Below are 16846 nucleotides of genomic sequence, written 5' to 3'. Positions count from 1 at the left end.
TTTATGACGATGCTGATTTAACGGTTAAAGGTTCTCAAAGAATTGGTCGATCAACGAATGGTTGCTCAGCGGTCGCGCAGCTGCTGGAGAAGCCGGTAAACCATTGCAATGGACTGCTGTAAAGGAGGCGAAGACAAGGAAGAATGTCGATACTAAGGCTAGCAAGGGCAGAAAAATGAAATTCACAGTTCATGAAAAATTACAAAATTTCATGGCACCAGAGGATAGAAATACGTGGGAAGAAACCGCGAGAGATAGATTTTTTGCCTCTCTACTGGGTAGGAAGTTGGATTTGGGAGAGAATGCAGATGATGAGGATATTAGTGAAGATGAAGCGTTGAAGGAAGAGGAGGGTTTGATGTTATTTAGATCTTGAGGTTGAATTTGCACTGAGGATAAAGGTATGGGCATGTGCTGTATAAAAGTTCGGGTCATAATGTATGATTGCATAGCATAGGAGCTTGGAGATTATCCAAATAGAATGGATTATTTTGCGTGTATAGATGGCTTTTTATCAACAACACTTTATTATCACAAACTATCTCAGTATACAATTAACCCCGAATAACTAACTACTAAAAAGATCAACCATCTTAAATTATCATTTTGACTTCTTTCCTTTCCTTTCTCTCTTTTCCTTTGCTCCCTCCTCAAATTCCACATCACATTACATAATTTTCCTGATGGCCTTTTTCCTTCTTCCTTGATTCCTTTCTCTTATTCCCTACTCCAGTACAAACACATATATCTCCCCATCCATCTCCATCCCCATCCATAACCTCACAATACACATCCCCATCCCACTATAATCTTTCTTTCTTCTTCTTTCCTCTTTATTCTCCAAATATCAAACAGTCCTGTCCTTACTCTTACCTTCCCCTTCCCTTTCGCTTCCCCTATCTTCCTCTTCCTCTCTACCACTCCCATCCCCTTCTCCCTCCCACATCCTCCCATCCTCTCCTCCTCCCCACACTCCCCAATCAACTCCAACAACAATAATCACAAGTTACTCCCTCCAACAAAATTAGAATCACAATGCTAAATTATTCATCTTAATCTTATCCCGTCATCATACTATGATATTATATATTAATACCTCCCGGCTTCCGACTCCCAATGCATCAAAACACATCAACACATCAACATAGAAATATACCCATATATCTCACATATACACAATCAATCAATCAATCAATCAATCAATCAATCAAGCAAGCAAATAAATAAAAAAATCATTACATCAACTACCTCGGTAACCATTCAATCTAAGTCCTACAGCCCACCAGCCCACCAGCAAGCAAGCAAGCAATCTCAAGGGACGTATCCCATCAAAGCCCTACAAGCAGTAAAAACTCCATTCCTTTATTAATAATTCAATATCCCCATCCCCATCCAATGCATTACCAACCACCATGACCACAATGCAACGCAATAAAGCATAATCGAGTTACCGGAACATTCTAATCAGCACTTCCACTTCCTTCAAAACTTTTTTCCCACAAACTCCTCAAAAGAGTCGCGACATTTTCCTCGTCTAATCCACTACCACCTCCATCCCTATCAGTGTCACTACCTCTCTCTCTATCCTCCCCTTCAAAACTTTGTCCTGCTCCTTTTCTTGCATTTCCATTTCTTTCCCTCAGACTACCAGCCCGACTCACATTCGCACTCGAACCCTTACTATGTGCATATCCATTTCCATGAATATTCTTACCCCCATGCCCAAGCACTCCCATTTTTTCCAATCTCTTAACACCGCGTCCAACGGGATCCTGATGACGTCTTACAACCAAGTATTCTAAACCCGTCCTCTCAAGCTGTAATTTAATTCTTGGGTCTCCTTTCCCATCTCCCCCCATTGGATAACCACCCATACCGCCACCGATCCCCATCCCCATCCCAGGACCATATCCCACACTGCTTCCTCCGCCATGATTACCCATTCCTATACCTCCATTCAATAACGACAATGCACCCAATCCCTCTCTCTGCGGTTCAATATTTGACGATGCTCGTTGTAGCCATAGTTTCTGCTGAGTACGCGAATTATACGCATTAGGCGGCCCGCTATTTCCACTCGTAGAACCCTTCCGACTTCTAGGTAATAGAGCTGATTCCTCTTCATCATCAACATCATGCCTCGTTAAACTTCCCATCGATTTCGCTCTTGCCATTTCTCCATTACCGCCATTTGCATTCTTTTCCGCCCCACCCCTATTCGCAGCACTCGTCCTAGACTCTCTACCATGATCCGGCGGAGGAAACTTGGGGCTATTTTCACCAGGCGTCCCAGCATCCCCTACAAATCTCGATATTAATTCCTGATTTCCGGAAGCAGTACTCGCACCCATACTCTTCACCATGGTCGAAGCTCGGTCCATGCTACTAGACGGTGTATGAGCCACCTTCGGTGTCGGTTTAGCAGTCGCCATACTCATTCTTGTTTCGGAGGCCATATGTGACGGTGTTCGTTGTAGTAATTTCTCCGTGATAACTTTTGCGTCTGCGCTAGAATCACTATCCCTATCCTTCGTGGTACTTTTCTTCACATTACCATTCCCATCAAAATTATCAGCCGAACTTTCCTTTGCAAAATCTCTTACGGATTCCCTTGCAAATGTTTTTTTCGATTTTGGTGATGAAAGAGGTGAATGATGTCGCGAACTGACGGCAGAATTTACAGCGGATGGTTTGCCAGATGTGTTTGCACTGCGACTTAAAGCTGGACTTGCATTCGAGCTTGCTTCTTCCCAGCCCTCTTCGTTATCCTCTTCGACCTCTACCTTTCCCGGCGTGCCTATACCCAACTCGAAATGTACACTATTTGGTCTCTTTTTACCATCGGAACTCTTGGGTCTTCTCGTCGATCCCGGAGTGTGCTGTACATCTGCCGAGCTGCGATTACGTTTCAAAGCCGTCTGCGAATGGTTCTTTTGACGATTGAGATTCGTGCTGGAATTATGTGGTCTATCCCAAGGAGCTTCAAATTGCTTGAGATTGTCGTTACTTGTAGTATGATTATGATGATTGTTATTGTGAGTACTCGTTTGGCGTGACAATTTATGCAGCGCCTTATTACTGCTCACACGCCCGTATTTGCCAACTAGGTGTTTTCGTTCGCCCTTCACTTTGTGTTCTTTATGTTGTGTAGCAGTCGTACCTGAAGTTGGAGGCGTACCCGCTGGACTATCAGTTTGGTGGCTAGTGATCGAAGATGTAGATCGGTGACGGGCCGCCAGATTGGGCCGTAATTGCGTTTGCGATTGGGATTGTTGTGATTGTGATTGCGATTGGGGGGCATTATCCGAAGAAACTTGAGGGGGCATTTTAATTATCGTTTGTTTTTATTAGTGTAGATGTGATTGATGCAGGGCTGAAAATCGTTGGAGATGATTGTTTGCTTTTTATGGATTGAGGTGCAGGATCTCCGAAGGTTTGATGTGTTGGTGCGAGCCGATTGTTAGACTACCTCATCGAAAACTATACCTGCATAGTTCTAGATCATGCGGATGGACATTATAAATTCACCATGATTGATTAATTATATCAATTGTTTGATGGGCAGTATTGAAATCTTTCATGAAGTATCTAAACTAAATTGATATTGATAAGATTATTAGCCTTATTCAAAAGGCTGATAAAGGATGAATTGTATACCTACCGATCTGGTCTAATAAATAGGTGCAGTATTGCTGCTAAGGTTATATACAATTCTTCATTATCATGAGTGTTCAGCTAGAATGCAAAGCCATACAGTAATAATTCTGATACTATATATCATTATTGTCTTCCAATGAGCATTTGGGCATTTGAAATTATGATAATTGGAAACTTTCAAATACGTAAAAGAAATAACTTTAACTTTAATGGGCCCCAAAACATTTCAGGGACCATTTACATGCATTCGAATTCATTGCTTCATCCAATACTCCGTATAGTTGTAAATTTTGTTTATTCATTGACTAATTCCCCATGCTTGATGATACGTGCGATAACCTTAAGGTTACATCACATTAAATAAGAACGCCGGCCGCTGTTTGCATAACCCATAATTAGAACCCCTTCTTTATTAAACACCCTAGACCTTAACCGCTGGTCCTGCCGCAATAACATCATCAGTAGCTTCCGACTGATATTTCTTAAAATTTTCAACAAAGAGACCACCAAGTTTGGTGACCTCAGCTCTGAAACTTTCATCTCCTTGGCTCCATGCATTTTTGGGGTTCAACAATTCCGATGGAACATTGCTGCAAGATTTTGGTACTTGAAGGTTGAATGTCTCGTAGTTTTCATACTCGACCTTTGCAAGTTCCCCGGAGTGAATTGCATCAAGAATAGCACGGGTATATTTCAATCTGTCTCATGTTAGCATTTGTTATTTCGGTGAGAATCTAATCTATACTTACGGGCAACGCTTGCCACCAGTGGTAGCACCAGCTCCAACCCATCCAGTGTTCAACAACCAAGCATTAGCCTTGTGGTGTTCAATCTTCTCAGCCAACATCTTAGCATAGCGCATTGGGTGTAGAGCCAAGAAAGGTTGAGCGAAGCACGATGAAAAGGTAGCTTGTGGCTCTGTGACACCATCTTCCGTACCAGCCATTTTTGAGGTATAACCAGAGATGAAGTGGAACATGGTTTGGGCGGAGTTGAGCTTGGAAATTGGTGGAAGGACACCACGAGCATCACATGTAAGAAGAATGATATTGCTTGGGTGGTTTGTCGAGAGACAAGGAATCTTAGCGTTGGAAATGTACTCAATGGGATACGCGCAGCGGGTGTTCTCAGTCAAGGTTGAGTCGTCATAATCAACAAGACGAGTAGTTGGGTCAAAGACAACATTCTCAAGAACAGAGCCAAATTGGATAGCACCGAAAATATCAGGCTCCTTCTCCGCTGATAGACCGATGCACTTAGCATAGCACTGCAGATTGTTAGTGTGCCATAAATCAATACAGGGATTGAACTACTTACACCACCCTCGATGTTGAAAACACCACGTTCACTCCAGCAGTGCTCATCGTCGCCAATCAAGGCACGATTAGGATCTGCTGAAAGTGTTGTTTTACCGGTACCCGAGAGACCAAAGAAGACAGTAACGTCCCCGTCTTTACCTTCATTGGCCGACGAGTGGAGAGTAAGGACATTGTGCTTAACAGGCATCTCATAGAAAAGGACTGTGAAAACACCCTTCTTCATCTCTCCAGCATATTCGGTACCTAAGATGACCATCTCTTGTTCGGCAAAGTTGATAGCAACTGAAGTACCTGAGGTCATACCCTCGGTATATCTATTAGCAGGGAAAGATCCTGCATTGTAAATAGTATAATCTGGGTGGAAATGCTCGAGATCTTTACGATCAGGTCTAATGAGCATATTGCGCATGAAGAGAGCGTGGTAGGCACGAGCGCAAACGACTCGAACCTTGATTCTGTATTTTTCATCCCATCCTGCGAAACCATCTACAACATAAATACGATTTCTCGTATTTAAATAATCAATTGCACGTTCACGGTTGATTCTCCATACCTAGCACTGATGTTAGTTGATTGAACTTCAAACATTAAAATATTTAGACAATGCTCGCACACGACTGAAAAGTGGGAGGATTGGCTAATAGCAGCGAGACCCGGATAATATCGGTTTAGTTCTATATGCACCCCGCAATTCGCTTGACGAAGGAAAAGGAATAAAATAAACCCGAGGATTCAATAACTTATGACGTAGAAATGTGCGGGGAAAGCTTGCAGAGTTTGTTGAAGAGATCGAGACATGAATTGCGAATTGAAAAGTTGTGGGTGTGTAAAAATATGCTCAAAAGTATTGAGGAATTGGGGTGCTGCTTTCGAAATTTGTAGAAAATCTTTGAAACCAAAGTGTAGTTTTCCTCTGCTGAAAACGGAATGTATGCATTGCAAAAGAAAAGGACATAAGAGAGAAAAGGAAACAGGAGATCATCTTCTTACTTCAGGAGTCATAGGTTTGTTGACTGGTCCCCACCAAACATCATTTTCAGATGATGGTTCTTTGACAATTCTCTTGTCTAAGGGTGAACGACCCGTCTTAGCTCCAGAGTATGCAGTAAGGGCACCGGTAGATGTGATGGCAGAACCAGTTTCGTAAACAAGAGCATCTTCGTAGAGGGCAGCGACACTTGGGTTAGGAACCTAGAAAAAGAATTGAGGTTAGAAATTGGTAGATTTTAATAAGATGCTGAATGCATACAATAGCTACACGATCATAATCGATATGTGCCTTCTCATGAAGTTCCTCCTCAAGCTCAGTGTGCTCAGCTTGTGGTTGTACACCGCTAGGATGCAGTGCTAGAAAGAAGACTGTTAGCAAAATGTAGATTCATCGAAGCAATAGTGAAGTTTTATCGCAGTGTTGGGAGGTAAGGAATGTGTATGGAGTTGTTGAAGTGAAAAGCATGGCGACGTAGATGCTGATGTTCATGTCGAATCGAACATGAGAGGCCACATGGAATGCGGCAAGTATAAAGCAGTAGAAGTGTTGAAGAAGAGTATACTAACATGTGCGATTGACGCTTGGATGTATAGAGACCATTTTGAGAGTGGAGAGTGATGAAGAATGATAATTGTTTGTAGGTTGGTGTTGTGCAACGAGATGAGAAGGAGCAACGCTGTTCTTGTCAGGATATGGAGAGGTCGTCCTTTGAATGGGATCGAAAGCCTTCTTATTCAAATTGGAGGTCGACATTGTTCGGGTAGTGTATCTTTGATTATGCCGAGTTTGGTTGAAGCTGTCGTAGGAGTGGAGTAGTGAAGACGGCGCAGAAGTAATTGCGCTAATTTTATTGGCCGGAATGGGTGATGCCGGAAAGGGGATATTATTGTTTCGGGCGCACCGGGAAACTACGGAATGTAAAGGTTTCAGTGTTGAACACGATAAAGTACGATGCGTGAAACTAGTTGGAATGAATATGTGAGGATGGACCAGCATGTCCGAGGCAGGATGATATCAGATCCAAGCGTTGGTCAAAAATTGCGATGATCTCCAGTAGCTGCGTCTGCAAGAACAAAGCAAGGTGCAGGGACAAACAGAACACAACCTTTTTGAAAGAATGATTAGATTGTGGTGAATTCGTGATTTCTGTTCAAAAGAAAAAAGATCTACAGTTACAAACCTAAGAGACAATCATAATAACACTCATCACTCATCCGAAATCGTAACATTGTACAATAAAACGTTGGGATTCTACGTGGTTTACGATTTGCTCGAATTCAGCCGTCGTCGCCCTTCAATTCAGACCCCTAGGTGGAACTATGGTTGCATTGCATCTATCTATCTATCTATCTATCAAACAAGCTTTCTGGGGAGACGTACGTACCCTCTGTTATAGTCAAGCATTCTCCATATCAATTAAATATGGGATGTTTAGGAATTCTCGAGTAATGATTGCTCACACGACTATCAATCTGTATTGAGACTTGCTATGATTCAACAATTGATGTGATGTCATTCGTGTCAATACATAATACGTATATTCTCATCAATTGTAGATCATGAACTGTAGTATATCTTCATAAAATGGCCACCAACCAAAATTAAAAAAACAAGATGTTTGTATGTCTCATCTGTTACCCCACTGCCCCCTCCTTTCGCACCTCCTGGTGTGGAGATACAAGAGCGCGGTACCGTACCACTGGCTAATCTCCTTGCTGTGTGGGAATGCGTAGGATATCCATCCTGTATACTCCTGGTCGCCAATTTTCCCATCATAGGGGTAATCCCCACAGCTTGGCGTTCACATGCTCCGAAGTTCCCCGCAAACTGATTCGGATAAGTCAACCTACATGATAACTTTTACGTCTTCGAGCTTCGCAGCCCTCTAAGCCGTCAGTTTCCCCCTAAACCTCGGATCATACCGTAGTCAATAACCAATCTTTTACTTTGGGTAGCAAATCGGCAGCAAATTGGTACCTAATAGTATCTGTTTTGAGGGGACCATATTGGTGCGTTGACTAACAATTTGAGACCAGTAAGGGTTCTAGTAAAGTCTATGCCCATTTAGCGTGGATTTGGAATTGACGCTCAATTGCCTAGTTAGGTCAAACGAAAACAAAAATCTAAAGAAGGCAGTTGAGGAGGCAGTTGAGGACGAAAACAGTTGCTGTTCTAAGACAATCTTTTATATGGGTCTTGTCGTTCGGGTGTGCTCCTAATCCGTTTGGTGGAAAAAGTCTTATCCGAGATTTCACGTGGCTTTTCCGATAGCGTTCCATCTTCACCCCTTCATCTACACACAAAGACTATGTCATCAACACGAAAAGCGGTGGAACAGACTGCCGTTTATTATAATAATATCATCACAAGGCGTAAGTCTATTTCATCACAAATCCTTTATAATCCCTATCTTCACATCAACTGCTGCAATGTCCAAAATCACTCAAGCAAGTAGCCGTCTGTGAAAATGGCTCATGTTGCAACACACTTATTACCACGAACAAACTTTGTAATATGAGGGAATTAGTCGGATATCTATACTCGTCGCCCAATGGTGGAAAGCCTATAAGGGATCAAAGCCATCATGAGAAGGATTATCGTGAAATCGAGGAGTAAGGTGCTCTATGGTTTTTCATATGCCGTGCAAGTGCGGTTCGGACCTTGGCTGATGTCCAAAACGAGTGTTCTGGTTGCACAGCCTCTTATCAACGATTGATGTTATAGTTGCTGAGAATCAGTCCATTAATCAATCTTCTCTACCTTCTTTTACAGTAAATAGTTCGTATCAGAAACGGGATAAGCCGGCGTCACATGCTGATGAATGAGGGATTGTGCTGTCGCCTTCTTGTTTTGGTACCCTCTTGAAGCTTGAGGCTTTGGATAAATCATGTTCTCCGGTGCCAAGTCTCAGCTTGATGATTTATCACCAATAATCATTGCCGCTATTCTATAAAGGGAACAATCAAGTTGAACGTTTTTTGCGATCCCAGAAGATACCAAAATCCCGAGGAATTCTATATCGGTACCGATTTAACTCGACAAGCCAGGCTAGTTGCATAATTTAGACGAAAATAAGTCGGAAGCATTTCAATTCAATATTCTTTCAATATTTGGGAGAAAAGAGCGCTCTAGAAGAGCTCGAAGATTGGTAACGACTGTTAGAGAAATACTTCCATGGTCTGAACTTAGGGCTGACACCTTGGCGGCCCGCGCATAAGACGTGTGATCACTGGGTGTGGGTCTACCCCTGACAAGGAAGCCAAGACAACTTCGCAGCGTGGCTAGTCTCGCTACTCCACTATTCACTTCCCCAGATATCAAGCATATAATGTTATGACTCAGATTAGTCAAGCCGTCCTTCTCGATTCTCCTCTTCACCAATTTGGTTTGTCGTTACAGGTCGAGGCAGTCTTTCTGTCTTCAATTCTACTCTCATGACCTACTTTCAAACCAAAAACCTTTCAAGCGACGGCATCAACACGAAGTATGATGGGTCCAAGCATACTTCTCAAATTGTAATTCGAGCTTCAATCACCGGACCTCAACTATATGGACTGTTCAGAGCCCAGACCCATCGAATTCTCGCGAGCTTATTGTCAAATTGACGGTCAGATGCTCAAAATGACTAAATCACGACGCCGATGAGAAATTACTCCTTGGCATTACGAGCTCATAACGCATTGATTCCTTGTTCACTTTCTTTAAATACACCTCCAGCTTGACTTTCTTTCTGGGACCTATTTATTATCATTCTACCATCAACCATGTCTTCAATAAAGGGATATCCATATGGCAGCACCCGCTCATCATGTCCAAGCTTTTGCCTTCAGGGCATTAAATAAACTACATTTTGCGGCAGCATGATGAAGTTAGCTGAAGATTGAGAACGACGATTCAATAATGATGGTCACTACCTTGCCACCGCCCTCCCTATATATACAAAAATAAGGTGGTGTTTTTCACCCCGGCATGTGTTGCATCCACTTGCTTCGGTGGTAAAGCACTGAGCTACGGAAATAAGACCCTCATGTTGGAAGAATTGGTTCCTCAGTTTAAATTCTCTAACGGTTTAGGCTTTATCCTTACGATTGCACTTTCTAATCTTCATATCCAGAAGTAGAGGGGCTCAGTCAATTCTTTTCGATGGTGATTGTTCAATCTCTCGCCCTTCGCTTACGATTTTGAGGAATTGTGGATGCAAAGTGAACTTACTGACGGGATACGGTGATAAAAGATTATGTACGGCCGCGTACTTTTCTTGAAGTGAGTTTGCAACCTCGCTGTCTTGGGAGGTGGTGGAAGATCAATAGGATGGCACTGCTTCGGCATTGATGCCTTGCACTTATCTTAAGTTTCCCTTAGAGCAAAGTCTCAGCATTCAGCATTCAGCATTAACATAAATTTCCACAAGACAAAACAAAATTGAAAGACCAACAAATTACACGGAGGCCCCAAATGGTCCATTGACATGCAGTGAGCACCACTGTTCCTACCTATTAGCTAATGAATCACATTTATTATAAAAGAAAAACAAATATCTCCAAATTTATAGGGGTAAAAGATAGGTTTTTTATCTCATGTGTTTACATACATACATTAAAATTTCAAAATTTCAATTTTTCAATGTTTCTTCCCTGGTAGCTTAATATTTGCCTTATATAAGATTACTTGTGTAATTTAAGTGTATAACAACTCTATAATTAGATATTAATAAGCTTTAGTTGAGTCAATTATGAGATATATTTCCTCCCAAGTATATCACAGGGAGGAAACACTGTTAAATAGGTAGGTAAGAAGTTTGAATAACGGTAATTAGAATGAATGTCTTGGTTTGTACAGGTATATAAATATTAATATCAAATAGATATCCTCTGTGGTTTTCCTTGTAATCCTTAGTTATATAAGTGTATATAATCTTACAATACTGCTTCCCGAGTCTTTTATGCGCCTGTGAAGGTGTACCTTTATGTATGTATATGTATGCATCGATCTTTTTCTGCGATTTCGTCATTTTACCTAACGATACCTAGGTATGTACGGAGTATGTATATATCCTTTTCTACAAACGGAGTAATAGTATCGCAGCAGAGACAAATTAGTAAAGGTAAAGCTAGAAGGAAAAGAGAATAATAATAGTAACGGTATCGGTAAACTGGAAGTTTATGATGAGATCTCCTTATATTTTGTATTAATTATAAAGTTATTTATAAGTATAAATTACTCGCTCACTATATAATTTGTTCACTCGTTCATATAATTACGACTCACCATCAACCCGGTGAACTCTAGGGGGAAAACCCAGTCATAAGATAAATGAGAATATTACAAATTTATGTTCCTTCCTCTTTTCCTTCTTCTCCTCCTCCTTCTCCTCATAATCCAGCAAGACATCAACAACACCATATATCTACTTACTACGCTTAAAACCTTTCTTATTTCTACTACTCGCTTAAAACATTAGATATATACTATATATTAAACTATTTTTCTCCCTCCCCTCTTCCCTGCCTCCCTCCCTCCCTTCTCCCACCACCTCTCCCCATTATCCTTCATTAAGCACTCATCCACATGACCCAAATCATCCAAATTATCCAAAGTATCCAAATTATAAATACGTTCTCTTTCCCTTCCCCCCCCTTCCCCTCTACCCCCACCACTCCACCACTTTCATTTTCACCATCACCATCATCATTACTTAGATAGGTAGCTACACCTTTCTACCAATTAATCAATGCCGCAGTATGAATATGAATATAGATATAACTATCATAATTACCGCCACTATCACAATAACAATATCAACATCTATTCTTCATCTCTTTTCCTTCTAGGATAACGATATCTACCATCTACCGCCCAATACAGCTCACCCTTAACTCTTATTTACTTATAACATTTGTCGGATTATAGATTTAATATTATTACTTCATACTTCATATATACCATACCACCTTCATCTTCGACTTTCCTTCTACACACTTTAATTATAATTATATATACAAATATAGATGGATAATATATACCCTATTAGATTTATATATGCAAATAACGATCTGCATCCCACATCCCACATTTACGTCTACGTCTACGACTTCATTCACATTCACATTCACATTCACAATCACACAACAAATAAACTCCTCCGCGCAAAAACTTTAAGCAATTGCTGTATCCCATTTTCAGACTATCCGCTGCTGACCAACTAATTAGCTAGTCTGTAATTGTAAAACCGCTGAAACTTCCACATCTCCGTTTCCGTTTCACATCCACATCTACATCACATCCACTCCACGATCTATACAAGCGTATAGTCTCTGCTCTCTATCAGTCGGTGAATCTCAAAACAGACACAACCTCCTTCGCTTGCGGTAACCAATTCCCCAATCATGGAGATAGAAGCCGAAAAAAGATTCACACGCATCTCGTCGAACCGCTTTTGCAATTCATAGAAAAAGGAAGCGGAAAAGAAGAACAAAAGGGTGAGTAAAATCCCTTCCAACATGCTTGCAATCAAACTCCTAAGCCCTAAAGCTACCTCAAAGTCAATATCCATTCAAATATTATCCATAACCATGCCATGTGAACACCTGTGAAAATATGCGTAGAATGCGTACGCCTTTATAAATGTCCATCATTCGTCATCCATTTCGATTTGCAAGCGAGAGCCTCTGTAGCGAAAGCGCTCGACATGAGGTATTTAAATTTCCTCCATCGTACCCGCTGCCTCATCATTTTCATCATCATCGAAACTAGCTACTGAGGACATTGTATCGTCGTCTGATTCATCGGCGCCCGCTTCGTCCGCTGCATCTTTACTCGCATATTTCGTGACATATTCTGTTTTCCATCAGCTCCTATACACTTCCATATCCTATCCATACGATTCCCAGAAACACAAACCTTTAACCTTCGAATCATAAGCCTTCGAATCTCTCATAAGCAGTGCCGCCGCCTCTCCATTTAAAGGATCCGTGGGATTTGGATATCTGAGTAACTGCGGAAGGAATACTTCAAAAATATTTATCATATCGAACATAGGCGACCAAGTTTGATTTATGACATCGAGACAGACAGATCCGGACCTAATAGGCTTAATAAGCTATCTGCTCCACTATCAAGGTGGTGTGAGGAAGGGCATACAACTCATCGATATTGGGGTGAAAGATGCGGTTCACGAAGCCAATACTAGGGGATTTGTATGGATATTGGTCCGGTAGTTCGACGTGGATTTTCCAAAGGCCGCCTTCAAATGGCGCTGTGGTTGATAGTGATTAGTTTATGTCGCAAAGTAATGAAAAGAAGGGAAGGTGAACCCACTCTCTTCTGGTCCCTTGAAGCGGACGTAGAATTCTTGCCTGTTACCGATATATGAGTGGTTGATTCAATAACTCTCCTTGGTAGTACATACACTAGAAAGAGGTTAGAAAAGTTTCAGGCTGTGCAGATGAGTTTCCAACTCACTGTTGTCATTTACAAGAGTTACCTCATAATCCGACATCAACCTATACTCCTGGTAAGTATTGAAGCATAAGATCGATCGGATGGGCTATGAAAAAGTATCGCATACATCCTATAGTCATACTGTTAGCTAAGGGCTTCTATAACAAGTAGTTGAAGAAAAATACATACTTCATGACCTATAGATCAAAAAGCAGACGTTAGTCTTCTAACTCAACTAAGTAGATTGCCATTGAGACATTACTCACATCAGTCTCAATCCTACGTCTAGGGCTAGACATCTTGACTTTCTGTTTCCTAGAGTATTATTATTGACTGATCAGGTATTCAATGTAAGTGTTTGTGTTTTGCAGATTAGAAGAATAGATAATGGTGAAGTTATAGAGTTTGCGTGGAAGAGTTGATTTTGGGTTGTTCTGCCAGCTGCCAGACAACAAGGTCAGTCAATCCCTTATCTGAGCGATAAAGTGGTATGTAAGGTATCGGTAAGTTGTCGGATGTGCCACTTTCATGCACTGCCTTGGTCTCGTGAGATTGTTCAATACCTGGGTGACTTGTTATTACTTCCAAGGTTGGTAAAGGAAGTTAATTTGTCTTTGTCCGGATATGGGCCTTGCTTAAATATGAGATATGAGGGGTAAGGACATTGTCAACACTTTTCAATTTATGGTAATGACATCGCGTGAATCACAAGAACGCCTTCACCTCTGATTGAACGATGGAAGATAATTCTCAGGTACACGACAGCGTATTGCATGATCTGAATGCTACTTTAGATACTAGGTATATAGTATGACCATATTGATTGGTATTGCATATTGCAGTATCACACTAATGCGTTGAGAAAGAAAACTTCTTTTGATGACAAGTACAAAACTACTTGGAAGCAAATCGATGCATTCTCATGATATATTGATATCCAAAAAGATACGAAATCCAACTCAGGTCCCAAGCAATTAGCAGCATAGCATCTCAAATTCGAGATCTCCATCTTAATAATAAGTTCTTACCGTCCCCTGCCGACTCCCACTACTGCCTCGGTTCCTTCATATATAATATAGAGGGAGCTGATTATAAGGGACCACATTATAAGGGATAACTTTATACAGATCAAACTGTTCAATCACATCGCTTTTATATACCATTGCAGGTGACATAGGGATTATCATTTATAAAAGATTATAATACTATTTTGTCTAATCCTGTATAAAAATTGACGGTAAAAGACGTCGGGTGTTGATCTATCATACTCCGTATGATAATTCTATAAAAACTTTAAATTTTGCAGATGCCTTAATGCCTAACCTGGATATACGGGTGGACCGCATCCCTCGGTCCAAACCACGCAAGCGATAAAATAAAGTGCAATAATGAATAATGAATAATGAATAATCTCACTCCGCGCTCCAGTATGGAAACCACAGCGCAATAGTGATCACGACCTCAACAAAAGCTGCTCTGAACCTCCGCAACTTCAACAATGGCTCTCAATTCATCTTCAAAGTTTTTCAATCATCAATTTCTATCAGAGAAAGAATCTTTTCATCAATTCCAACCATGTCTTCATCATTTCCCCTCATGAAGATGAGCACGCGGGCACTATTGAAGCAATATTCACGACCGGCAACTTTTGCTGCCAGACCATTTCTTGCACAATGTCAGACTAGAAAAAGTTCGCATAGCCCTATGGGCGCACCAAGTACGAGGAAGAAGGTCACGATGACTACATTAAGGTCTATGTACAAGAAAGGGGAACCTATCGCTGTAATGACGGCTCACGATTTTCCAAGCGGACATGTTGCGGATGCCGCCGGCATAGATATAGTTTTGGTTGGCGATAGTTTGGCCATGGTAGCCTTGGGCATGGAGGATACCAGTGAGGTTATCATGGAGGAGATGTTAATGCACTGTCGTTCTGTATCTCGTGCTGCCAAAGCTGCCTTCACTGTATGTACTTACCCCATATCTTTTCAGCCCATCTACCCTCCTTTACTAACGAAAATATTCTTCAGGTTGGAGACCTTCCCATGGGCTCATATGAAATAGCCCCCGAGCAAGCACTCGAATCCGCTTTCCGATTTGTGAAGGAGGGTCGAATGCAAGGCATAAAATTGGAAGGGGGCCTAGAAATGGCTCCGACCATCAAGAAAATCACCACCGCAGGCATTCCAGTCCTGGGCCACATAGGCCTCACACCACAACGCCAAAATTCTCTCGGTGGTTTCCGTGTTCAGGGTAAGACATGTGCCGGCGCGCTGAAAGTTCTGGAAGATGCGCTTGCCGTCCAAGAAGCTGGTGCTTTCGCAATGGTCATTGAAGCCGTTCCTCAGGAAGTCGCACAACTCATAACGGAGAAGTTATCCATTCCTACAATCGGTATTGGAGCAGGGAATGGTTGCTCGGGACAGGTTTTGGTGCAGGTCGATATGACAGGCAATTTCCCTCCTGGTCGATTTCTCCCAAAATTCGTGAAAAAGTATGGTGATGTTTGGAGCGAGAGCTTCAAAGCTATTTCGGAATACCGCGACGAGACAAAATCGCGAGCCTACCCAGCTCCAGAGCATACATATCCCATCCCGGAAAAGGAGCTCGAGGAGTTTCGAAATGCGATTGAGAGGGTGGGATGAGAGTTGTGGACGAAATTACTGATATTATAGATTGCGGGCGTACTTATTCAGGTTTAGATTCCCCTTATTTTCTCAGATTTTAGACGCCGAATAGCAATATGATTTTGTCACGAAGTAAAACATATCTTGTACAGCGTATCGTGCATTTATCATCCGATCATCCAAATGCGGGTGTCATCGAGTATGTAACAATAAGCTGGTCCTTGGAATCCTTAAAACACTATCCCCCAAATTAGTATCAAATCTTCCCCATCTATTCACTCTCGCTCCTCATATCCATCTCCAAAAATGCCAAAAAAAAAAATATGCCCACTCACCCTATGTAAATTCCCCACCACCTCATCCAACGCCGGTGCAAAACAACTATTAACATACAAAAACACACTATCGCCCTCCCCACCCTTCCTATCCAACTTCAACACCCTCCTCAAATAAGCAACCACAGTCTCAAACCTCTGACTCGAACTAATCTTCGACACGGGTCTTTGTAAAATAGGCGCTGATCCAATAGGCTGAAAACGCACGGTTATCTTCGCGGTGGGAAAGGAAAATGCGTGTTCGAGCGCGGAAGATGAGTCGTGTGGAAGATTGGTTAGGAGGAGTGAGGAAGTCATGGTTAAAGGGAGGGTTGGGGAGGAGGGGGGGAGATCGGGGATGCGCGATGAGGCTGTTTGAGGAGCGCTGGATGTGGAAGTGAGGGGTTCGGGAGGAGATTGGGGAGAGAGTGTTTGAGTTGGTCATTTTGGTTGTAGAGTTAGTGTTGATCTGGTGTGATGGGTTTGCTGGAATTTTGA

The 16846-nt window shown here is 41.9% G+C and overlaps 7 protein-coding genes across 7 annotated transcripts; 2 read left to right on the top strand and 5 right to left on the bottom strand.

Annotated features, from left to right (window-relative positions):
- Nucleotides 1-211: 211 nt before the first annotated feature.
- SS1G_02283 (hypothetical protein) lies at nt 212-376 on the top strand (the record flags this gene model as incomplete). The annotated part of the gene is made up of 1 exon (XM_001596017.1): nt 212-376. The coding sequence occupies one exon, from the start codon at nt 212-214 to the stop codon at nt 374-376; it is 165 nt and encodes a 54-aa protein (XP_001596067.1).
- Nucleotides 377-1460: 1084 nt separating this feature from the next.
- Nucleotides 1461-3326, bottom strand: SS1G_02282 (predicted protein; the record flags this gene model as incomplete). The annotated part of the gene is made up of 1 exon (XM_001596016.1): nt 1461-3326. One exon carries the CDS (start codon nt 3324-3326, stop codon nt 1461-1463), a length of 1866 nt encoding a protein of 621 aa, XP_001596066.1.
- A 752-nt stretch (nt 3327-4078) lies between these two features.
- Nucleotides 4079-6720, bottom strand: SS1G_02281 (phosphoenolpyruvate carboxykinase; the record flags this gene model as incomplete). The annotated part of the gene is made up of 6 exons (XM_001596015.1): nt 4079-4355; nt 4407-4924; nt 4975-5529; nt 5967-6167; nt 6226-6323; nt 6534-6720. The coding sequence occupies 6 exons, from the start codon at nt 6718-6720 to the stop codon at nt 4079-4081; spliced, it is 1836 nt and encodes a 611-aa protein (XP_001596065.1).
- Nucleotides 6721-8733: 2013 nt separating this feature from the next.
- Nucleotides 8734-9025, bottom strand: SS1G_02280 (predicted protein; the record flags this gene model as incomplete). The annotated part of the gene is made up of 2 exons (XM_001596014.1): nt 8734-8873; nt 8941-9025. 2 exons carry the CDS (start codon nt 9023-9025, stop codon nt 8734-8736), a joined length of 225 nt encoding a protein of 74 aa, XP_001596064.1.
- Nucleotides 9026-12664: 3639 nt separating this feature from the next.
- Nucleotides 12665-13706, bottom strand: SS1G_02279 (hypothetical protein; the record flags this gene model as incomplete). The annotated part of the gene is made up of 6 exons (XM_001596013.1): nt 12665-12804; nt 12868-13049; nt 13108-13222; nt 13429-13469; nt 13573-13604; nt 13674-13706. The coding sequence occupies 6 exons, from the start codon at nt 13704-13706 to the stop codon at nt 12665-12667; spliced, it is 543 nt and encodes a 180-aa protein (XP_001596063.1).
- A 1405-nt stretch (nt 13707-15111) lies between these two features.
- On the top strand, nt 15112-16052 carry SS1G_02278 (hypothetical protein; the record flags this gene model as incomplete). The annotated part of the gene is made up of 2 exons (XM_001596012.1): nt 15112-15372; nt 15438-16052. The coding sequence occupies 2 exons, from the start codon at nt 15112-15114 to the stop codon at nt 16050-16052; spliced, it is 876 nt and encodes a 291-aa protein (XP_001596062.1).
- Nucleotides 16053-16209: 157 nt separating this feature from the next.
- Nucleotides 16210-16666, bottom strand: SS1G_02277 (hypothetical protein; the record flags this gene model as incomplete). The annotated part of the gene is made up of 3 exons (XM_001596011.1): nt 16210-16272; nt 16370-16415; nt 16506-16666. 3 exons carry the CDS (start codon nt 16664-16666, stop codon nt 16210-16212), a joined length of 270 nt encoding a protein of 89 aa, XP_001596061.1.
- Nucleotides 16667-16846: the final 180 nt, after the last annotated feature.

This window comes from Sclerotinia sclerotiorum, genomic scaffold, assembly GCF_000146945.2.
Source record: "Sclerotinia sclerotiorum 1980 UF-70 scaffold_3 genomic scaffold, whole genome shotgun sequence".
NCBI classification, from domain to species: Eukaryota; Fungi; Ascomycota; class Leotiomycetes; order Helotiales; family Sclerotiniaceae; genus Sclerotinia; species Sclerotinia sclerotiorum.
The sequence above is the reverse complement of the archived record's forward strand: the minus strand, read 5'-3'. Positions and strand labels throughout refer to the sequence as shown.